This window comes from Loxodonta africana, chromosome 15 (genome assembly GCF_030014295.1).
Source record: "Loxodonta africana isolate mLoxAfr1 chromosome 15, mLoxAfr1.hap2, whole genome shotgun sequence".
NCBI lineage: Eukaryota > Metazoa > Chordata > Mammalia > Proboscidea > Elephantidae > Loxodonta > Loxodonta africana.
This window is the reverse complement of record NC_087356.1, coordinates 42,428,868-42,438,992: the sequence shown is the minus strand read 5'-3', so window position 1 is coordinate 42,438,992 and position 10,125 is coordinate 42,428,868. Positions and strand designations below refer to the sequence as shown.

At 44.2% G+C, this 10,125-nt stretch overlaps 1 protein-coding gene across 3 annotated transcripts in view; it reads left to right on the top strand.

Moving 5' to 3' along the window:
- The first annotated feature begins 5,735 nt into the window (after positions 1–5,735).
- The window catches only part of IMMT (inner membrane mitochondrial protein), a 44,785-nt gene continuing 40,395 nt past the window's right edge, over positions 5,736–10,125 (top strand). For all 3 annotated transcript variants that reach the window (XM_010599942.3, XM_064268811.1, XM_010599941.3), the window contains exon 1: positions 5,736–5,929. In XM_010599942.3, coding sequence (XP_010598244.3) covers positions 5,885–5,929 — 45 coding nt within the window. In that variant the 5' untranslated portion in view covers positions 5,736–5,884. The remainder of the gene's footprint in view (positions 5,930–10,125) is intronic.

The window sequence follows — 10,125 nt, the reverse complement described above, 5'->3', positions numbered from 1 at the left end:
ACAAACCCAGTGCCGTTGGGTCGATTCCGACTCATAGTGATCCTATAGAACAGAGTAGAACTGCCCCATAGAGTTTTCGAGGAGCGCCTGGCAGAACTGCCAACGCTTTGGTTAGCAGCCGTAGCACTTAACCACTACACCACCAGGGTTTCCAACCACAGGTATAGGGGTTAAGATTTACAACACATATTTTGAGGGGACATGATTCACATACACATATATATTTTTTATCAGCAACACTGTCGCTTGGTAGAACAGCATCTCAGCTCTTCCTGAACAACACTACGTTCCTTATTTTATTCCCGAGAATTAGTGGTCATGTATGTACAGTAAAACCTGCAAAAGCAGGAACCTGTGTACGGTGGAAACCTGTCAGAGAAGGAAAACTCAAATATTTTCCACTAAAATGAGTGATAGAAAAATGGTAAGACTGCACCCTGTCAAAGGTGGAAAACTTGTAAGACCTGGAAAAACAAGGCTGTCCTGTTGAGTTTCAGTTCTCACAGGTTCCACTGTATATCTTTTCTAGTGTTCACTGAAACAGAAAAGAAAAAAAAAATTCTCCCATTCATGTTGCCTAAGATCTCCTTTATGTAGAGAGTTATCTGGAGATATTCCATGCATATACAATATACAACAGTATTTACTGGTTGAAATGGATAAGGGTCAAACACCTAATATCAAGGTGTTCATGTTTAATAAGGTGCATACCAAAAAAAAAAAAAAACCCAGTACAGAACATAAATATAGCAAGGCACATAAACGACTCACAGGAGCATTTAAAGTTATGGAGAGAAGGCTTCTGGTTGGTGCGGTCAGGGATGAGGAGGTAGAATATAAGATGGGTGTCATGGATTGAATTATGTCCCCCCAAAAATATGTGTTTCAACTTGATTAGGCCATGATTCCCAGTATTCTGTAGTTGTCCTCCATTTTGTGATTGTAATTTTATATTAAAGATTAGGGTGGGATTGTAACACCCTTAGTAGGTCATATCCCTGATCCAATATAAAGGGAGTTTCCCTGGGGTGTGGCCTGCACAACCTTTTATCTCTCAAGAGATAAAAGGAAAGGGTAGCGAGCAGACAGTTGGGGAACTCATACCACAAAGAAAGCAGCAGCAGGAGCAGAATGCGTCCTTTGAACCCGAGGTTCCTGCGCTGAGACGCTCCCAGACCAAGGAAAGACTGATGCATCACAAGGACCTTCCTTCAGAGCCGACAGTCAGAGAAAGCCTTCCCCTGGAGCTGGCGCCCTGAATTCGGCTTCTAGGTTACTGGACTGTGAGAGAATAAATTTCTCTTTGTTAAAGCCAACCGCTTGTGGTATTTCTGTTATAGCAACACTAGATGATTAAGACAATGGGTCTTAATGAATGGGGAGGATTTTAACAAGTGTGAGGTCATTCTAGGTAGTTAAGAATAGACCTCAAGTGGGAAGAGAGGGAGCGACGATACAGAATTTATTTAGAGCAGAGGTTCTCAAACTTTTTGGTCTCAGAACCCCTTTATACTCTTCAAAATTATTGAGGACTCCAAAGAGCTTTTAATTATATGGATTATATCTACTGGTATTTACTGTATTAGATATTAAAATGGAGAAACAATGAAAATGCTCATTCTATTAATTTCCTATTGCTGCTATAACAAATCACCACAGATTTATCATCTTACAGTTCCGTAGGCAGGAGTGCAAACAGGCTTTCGCTGGGCTAAAATCACGGTGTTTGAAGGGCTGTTTTCCTTCTGGAGGTTCTAGGGTTGCTGTGAGTCAGAATCAACTTGATGGCAATGGTCTTTTTTGTTTGTTTGTTTTTAGGGGAGATCTCTTTCCTTGCCTTTTCCAGCTTGCAGAGACGGCTTGCACTCCCTGGCTCATGGTCTCCTTCCATCTTCAAAGCTGGCAATCACATCGCTCTGACTTCTGCTTCCGCCATCACATCTCCTGCCTACTTCTTTCTCTCACAAGGACCCTTGTGATTACACTGGGCACAAGAGATAATTCAGGATAGTCCCTCAAGATCCTTAACTTAATCATATCTGCAAAGTCCCTTTTGTCATACAAGGTAACACGTTCACAGGTTTCAGGGGCTAGGGCATGGGGATCTTTGTTGTTGTTAGTACCCATTGAATCAACTCTGACCCATGGCAACCTCATGTATGACAGAATAAAACATTGCCCGGTCCTTCCCCACCTTCATGATTGTATGCTTGGGCTCATCTTCCAGCAGTGTATTAGACAATACTGTGTTGCGATCCATAAAGTTTTCTTTGGTGAATTTGCGGAAGTAGATCACCAGGCCTTTCTTCCTAGTCTTAGCCTGGCAGCTCCACTGAAATCTGTCCACCATGGGTGACCCTGCTAGTGTTTGAAATATCAGTGGCATAGCTTCCAGCATCAAAACAGCATGCAAACCACCTCAGTACAACAAACTGATGCATGGTTGCTGGGACGTCTTTGGGGGGCCATTATTCTGCCTAGTGTGTGTACTCATTTTAAAATAACAATTATGAACTCATTACATGTTAACATGCTTTTATGAAAAATAACTATTTCAAAATAATAATTAATGGGAAGAGTGGTGTGAGGGTTAAGGCTGTGTGTCAACTTGGCTGGGCCATGAATCTCAGTGGTTTGGCAGTTAGGATGTAGTTTGGTAGCTATGTAATGATGTAATCACCTCCATGATGAGATCTGCTATAAGCAGCCAATCACTTGAAAGGGTGTTTCCTTGGGGGTGTGGCCTGCAGCCAATATATGTGGACTTCTCCGGCAAAGCTCTTGCTCGCTCTGGATCCTGCATCTGGCTTGTCATCATCTGACCTCCGGTTCTTGGGACTTGAGCTAGCAGCTTACCTGCCGATCTTGGGATTGTCAGCCCCTGCAGCTATGTCAGTGGAAACCTCCAGCCTGACCCACAGACTTGAGACTTTCCAGCCTCAACAACCGTGTGAGCCATTTCTGATATAAATCTCTCTCTCTCTCTCTATGTATATATATAAAACCAAAATAAATAAATAAACCCCTTGCCATCGAGTCAATTCTGACTTACAGCAACTCTACAGGAAAGTAGAACTAAGCCACAGGGTTTATAGGAATGACTGGTGAATTTGAACTGCCTACCTTTTGGTTTGCAGCTGTTAACTCTTAATCACTGTACCACCAGGGCCTATATATATGCTTCACTGGTTTTGCTTCTCTAGAGAGCCCAGCATAAGACAAGTGGCATTATTTTACCTTTTGCAAATCTCTTTAACGTCTAACTTAATAGAATACTAGATTATAAAATTTGATTCTACATTCAGTGTGTTACAGTATCATATCATGTTGTTGTTAGTTGCCATCGAGTTGGCCCTGACTCATGGTGATCCAATGGATAACAGAAGGAAATGCTGCTGGGTCCTGTGCCATTCCCATGGTCGATTACGGACTGGATAACGTTCCATAGTGATCCACAGTTTTTACTGGCTGATTTTCAGCAGTAGATTCCCAGGCCTTTCTTCCTAGTCCATCTTAGTCTGGAAGCTCTGCTGAAACTTGTTCAGCATCATAGCAACACACAAACTTCCAGTGATAGATGGATGGTCTCTGGAAAAACTTTACTGTACACTAATGAGTTAATGAGAATTAAAAAGGCAAATAATTTATTATTGTGAAAACAGTTTTGATTTTGTGGATCTCCATGAAAAGGCCACAGGCTTCCCAGGGGGTCCCTAGCTCCCTTAGAGCCACTAAGATGGTTGGACTTCAGTTTATCTGGGATATAGGGTGTGTAAGTGGGTGACAGGTTTTGAATACAATTGCTGCCACCTTAATCTCCCAGCTATAGCAGCTACTGTGAGTCCAAAGACATCTACATATGCTGGAAAAGTATATTGAGATTGTTTTGGACTGAACTGTGTCCCCCCAAAATATGTGTCAACTTGGCTAGACTATGATTCCCAGTATTGTGTTATTGTCCATCATTTTGTCATATGATGTGATTTTCCTATGTGTTGTAAATCCTATCTCTGTGATGTTAATGATGTGGGATTAGTGGCAGTTATGTTAATGAGGCAAGACTCAAGCTACAAGATTAGGTTGTGTCTTAAATCAATCTCTTTTGAGATAGAAAAGAGAGAAGAAAGCAGAGAGACATGGGGACGTCATAACACCAAGAAACAAGAGCCAGGAGAGCAGCACGTCCTTTGGACCTGGGGTCCCTGCGGTAAGAGGCTCCTCGACTGGGGAAGGCTGATGATAGGGACCTTCCCCAGAGCTGACAGCGAGAAAAAGCCTTCCCCTGGAGCTGGCACCCTGAATTCTGACTTCTTGCTTCCCAAACTGTGAGAAAATAAATTTCTCTTTGTTAAAGCCATCCACTTGTGGTATTTCTGTTACAGCAGCACTAGATGACGACAACAGGCATTGCATAAAGGCTCACTGAAAGTTTCTGAACTAAGGAGTGATGTGATTTGAACTTCTGAGTTACTTTAGGAGAGTCCTGATAACAATACATCTTAAGATCTAGTAAGAAGCATGTCAAGGGTGAAGATTTAGGACTTAGGTGAAAGATTAGGAAACTACGCACAGAAATTAATTTCGGGGTTTGAGATAGTGAAGCCAGAGAGGCTGCTAATGATATCCAGCCTGAGGTGTTGCTGTGTCATATAGGGCTGGAGTAGAATGAAACTGCTCATTGGCACTGAGTTCAAGGCCAAGGTGTTAGAAAACGCGTCATGCTGGCATCGCCTAGCTTAACAGTGGTAGGCAGGATGGGGATGGGAAGACCGCAATTCAATTGCTGAAGTTGCTAAGGAAAAGGGAGACTGCTTGGAGGCCCTTAGGTGACAGAGACATGAAATAAATCAAGTCTAATGTAATTACTAATCGCCCTTAAAAGCATGGAGAATTTACAGACATAATTATTTTAGGTAATTTTCAAATCCATTTCTCCATTTTACAAGTGGGAGTAGTAGTGCCATCTATTCCTAGGGAGAACCCTATACTGTGATAAATGATCTCGTTAGACATTGAAAATGCTTTGCAAACACAATAGAAGATATACAAGCTATTCAATAGATATACAAGTTATTCAGTTTCTAGCATATTCTGATGGTAATAAAGATCACTAACAGTATTTGCATAACGGTGGCTATTTACCATGTATACGATTACAGACTCTGTGGGACTCTGTACAAGTTTCTGCAGACTTCTGACTCAGCCCACAGACTGCAGCCAAAATTATCTAAAATAAAAACTTCATGAAGAAAACCGTGGTTTAGTCTTAAGGAGTAGAAGCCGCGGCCGTGCAGCCCAAAGAATCTGGGTTCCTATCTAGTGGTTAAGACCTATGGCTGCTAACCAAAAGGTCGGCAGTTTGAATCCACGAGGCGCTCCTTGGAAACTCTATGGGGGAGTTCTACTCTGTCCTACAGGGTCACGACGAGTCGCAATTGACTCGAGGGCAATGGGTGTGGTTTTGGGGGGTTACGCCTGCTCCGCCAGCTGTCACGTACGTGAACGACACATTCAGCACAACGCTGCCTCCGGTGTTCCTTCTCCCACCAGGAGCCCGAGCACGACCCGGAAGAAGCCGCCCCTTCCACCGCCTTCTCAGCAATCGTTTCCGACTCGCAAGGCCCTCTACTGCCTGAGTACCGCAGCCGGCTACTATCCCAGCGGGCGCGCTCTCCCAGAGCATCCTGGGCGGGGGCGTGGGAGGTGGGAGGGAGTGGGAAGGGCGGGGAAAAGGGTGCGCGTGCGCAGTGGAGTTCGCTGCTCTTCCTGTGATCCCGGCGCGGAGGAGCGACCCGGACGCAAACACGCACGCCCGCCCTCCCTTACTCGCGCCGCCGCCGCAGCTCCCGCCTACGCCCTTATTGCCGTCCACCCGGCCGCCGAGATGCTGCGGGCCTGTCAGTTATCGGGCGTGACCGCTGCCGCCCAGGTGAGCGCGGGAGTGGGTGCCCCGCGAGAGCGCGTGAGGAAGCTGACTTGGGCAGACGGCAGAAAACGGGGGCGGCTTAGGCCTTGCGTAGGCCCCGGGACAAAGGCATATGTCAGAGTCGCCCTCATTATGAGAGTTCCGGGCGGACCCGTGAGGCAGTTAAGTGGGGTAGTTCGTTGGGCTGGGATGACTGAGGGTTATTGGTGAAGCGGGGTGAGGTGTGGAGGGAAGGTGGCGGGGAGGCGGGCGCAGGGCGGGGGGGCGCGGCTTCGGGGACGTGTTATCCAATCAGCACCGATCTGCCCCAGTCAGGGACCAATCCTGGCTGCTGGCGCCCGGGTCGCCGGTTGGGCACGTGAAAGCGGTGGGTTCGCGCAGCCAGTGGTTGAAGGTCGAAGTGGGGAGAACTAGAGCTCCCGGCAGGACGTTCGTATCCTAGGCTTGTTGTCTGTAACAAGGAGGTGCCTGGACAGCTGGGATAAAGAGTATGTGGTTTGGGGGTGTGGTGTCAAGGTTGTAATGATCTGGAGGGACAGCTTTGCTTTTCTTTTCGTAGCAGAGAACACATCAGAGCTATTGTTACTGTAGACAAAACTGAAAGATTCTAGTTTATGAAGTTCAAACTTATGGTGCTTGAGAGAGAACAGGAGTCATGACCTTGTGCCCATTTCTGAGGTTAGCCTGGGGATCTGTGTCCCCAGGTGCTGGTACGACTTTGGCTGACATTAGAGGAGCCTGGACACCTAAACCTCTTTTAGTTCTGCGTAATTATCAGAGTAGCGTTCCAAATTAAAAATAAAAAAAAGGTAAGCCTATTTCCATTGCTCACAGTTTCAGAAAATTTATATTTTGGTTAAGTGTTACATTGCAAAACAGGTACTTGTGACTCTGGCATTAATTGAACAAACTCTCCAGGCATAGTGAATAAGATCATAAAAATAAAACTTCTTATTTTCAAGTTTGCTTCTCTATCCATTCGTTGCTGGGGGGATGAATGAGAAGCAGCAGCCTGATCTGCAGGAAAGCAGGGACTGTTAGTTTCTATTATTGCATTAAAAACTAAAACAAATTGGCAACTTAAAACAACTCTTAAGTATTATCTTACTGTTACTATAGGTTAAAAGTTGGCATGAATGAGCTGGTTCTCTGCTCAGGGTCACACAGGCTGCAGTCAAGGTGGTGACTGTGCTTGGTTCTCATTTGGAGCTCAGAGTCCTCTTCCAGGCTCATGTGCTTCGTTGGCTGAATTCAGTTCCTTGCAGCTGTAGAACTGAAGTTCCTTTTTTCTTGCTAACTGTCGCCACTGTGCTAGGGTCCTAGAGACTGCCTGCAGTTCCTTGCCATGAGGCCCCCATGGGAGGTACATAACGTGGATGTTTCCTTTCTTCTAGGCCAACAGGCGCTTGTCTTTCTGACTTTGAAATCTGTCTTAACTTTCCAGTCTCTGACCTCTAGACCCAAATTTAAAGAGCTTGTGTCAAGGCCCACCTGGTTAAGCTCCGTTTTGGTTAATTCAAAGTCAACTGGTTAGTAACCTGAATTACATCAGCTAAATCTCTCTTGCCCCATAACCCTAGTCATGAAGGTAACAGCAGGGGAATGGAGATTGTGGAGGCCATCATGGAATTCTGCCTACCACAGGACCCAAGTGGGGCTAGAAAGAGTGGAGGAAACAGAGCTGCCTTTCAGGACAGAACTGTTGAAGTTTGTCTTCGGAGCCAGTATGAACCCCCGCAGCGGCTCTGCAGAGGACAGGTCTGGTGATCCGCATCTATAAAAATCACAGCCAGGAAAACCCTGTGGAACAGTTCTACTCCCAACACATGGGATCGCCAGGAGCAGAATTGACTATATGGCAACAGAGCCCTTGTTTTTTTTTGTTTTGTTTTGTTTTTTAGTGACATGCTCTTCCTTATTCTGCCTTCAGGTTACATCAGAATTCTCACTGATTATCTCCTTTGTGTCCCCCCCTAAACTCCAAAATTACATTTTCCATTTCTTTATCAAAATACTTTGATACTTACTGGGATACCATTTAGGAACTACTTTTTCGTACTAAACTATGAACCCTTTTGTAACTCTAAACCAAAACGACTAATCATCCTGAGATAGCGTCTTGTAAAATTTATTGGTTTATTCTCACCGTCTCCTTAGTCATTGTATATAACATTTCATGTTTTGCTTTGTGAAACTCTTTGCTGTTTTAGCTTCACTCACACAATATTTTGGCTTCCATCTTAACCTTTTGTTTCTCTCCTGTTTCCTTTATTGAGGCTGATGCTTCTTATCCCTCTAAACGTAACCACGTTGCTTTTCTGTACTCTTTTACCTAGAGTTACATCAATACTCAGAACTTCAATCCCTAAGCACATGACTCTTCAGCCTTCTTTTTTGAGCTTTGTATTCACATTTCTGAATTCTTGTTTGATTTTGTCAATTTTGTCCAAAATATTCCAGTTGTCAAGATCCTTCCCATCAAACCCTTTCTTAAATATCTCCCTGCTTTTCCTGTCATCCTTCTAGAGTCAGTTCTTTATGTATTCCAAAACTAAACCCATTGCCATTGAGTCGATTCCAACTTATAGCGACCATACAGGACAGAGTAGAACTGCCTCATAGAGTTCCCAAGGAGCGGCTGGTGGATTCAAACTGCCAACCTTTTGGTTAGCAGTTGAGCTCTTAACCACTGTGCCACCAGGGCTCCAGTTCTTTATATAGTGGTTATTAAAGCCTTTTTTAAAAGCACGCAGATCATGTCATACCCTTTGGTGACATCCTGTCACACCCACAGGGCTCTTCCTAATTTAGTTCCTTGCATATTTCATTTTCTGTTCTACCTCACTGTTCTTCTAGTATCTACACGACATGCTTGCTACCTTTTCATTTGTTGGTTCTTTAGCCAGGAACTCTTTCTACCCATCTTTGCTTAGCTTATTCCCTTCAGGTATTTTGTCAGATTTCACTTTTCCCTCAGAGAGGACTCCTTACTGTTGTTTGTGAAATTGATTTCTCACCGCTCATCCCTTTCTTGTGTCACTCAGTCCTTGCCCTGCTTTGTTTTACTTTGTGGCTTTTACCACTACCTTGCATCATAATGGGCGTTTATTGTGTTCCCCCACTAAAATAGAAGCTCCACCAATCGAATGTGTCCGTGTCGTCCACTGCTGTATTTTCAGGACCAAGAATAGTACCTGGTTCCTAGTAGGTGCTCAGTAAATATTTGTAGCCTGCTTGGATGAAAGAATGAATGTGTTCCATGAATTTTTTTTTACTCCCCAAAAGTAGATTTGATCTCCCTTTGAACTCTCATAGATTTGGAACCTCTTGTGGTATTTACCTTATTCTTTATGTCTGGTGTCATCGTCTTTGCACCCTCTACAGAGCCTCACATGTAGGTATCCAGCAGAAATGAGTTGTTTTCTCTCATGTTCTCTCTTTTGTCCGGAAATGTGCCTCAGAGCTCTGTACCTGAAGCTCCTTTTTTAGTTTATTTCCCAGACCTCCCACCATCTTTCTTCCCTTAGATTCAGCATAGCATTTGTAGGCCTGACCTTTTGAAGTGGGCTTTCCTTCAGAACTAGAGGCATTGGGTTCGGAGGATGTGGGCTGTCAGTCTGGCCTGTGTAAGTCTCCCAAACTGCAGACTTGAGAGTGGTCATCTGAACATGCAGTAGTCTGATTGCTTATAACTTAAATACGATTATCTTGAGGCTTGAGCATCCAGCTTATTTAAGACCAGTGTTGATAACAAGTCTATTTTAGAACTCAGTCTGTGTGTGGACATTCTTAACTATCATCTTCTAGAATCCTTTGTTAGGGTTATAAACAGTCTGTTACTTAGTAATAGAGCCATGTACACATGCTAGAAAGTAGTCAGTAGACCATCCCAGGGTGGCCTGCAGCCTGCTGTCTGATTGCTCCTGCCCATACTGGAATCCTTTTTATTATTTGTGTTCATGTGTCTAGACCAGGGAGTTTCAACCGTTGTGAAATACATTTTATATCATAACCTAGTGCACATGAGTGAGAATATATAACTAGTCCCTGCTCACACATGCATGCTGGGAAAAGCAAAGAAGTGTCAAGTCCCGGCTTCAGCCATACTGATTGATATCTGCCATTTCCTTGTCATAACTGAGGAGCAGTTTTTCTTCTAGATGAAGAAATGTATTTATGCTCAGAGATGATAGTGCTTC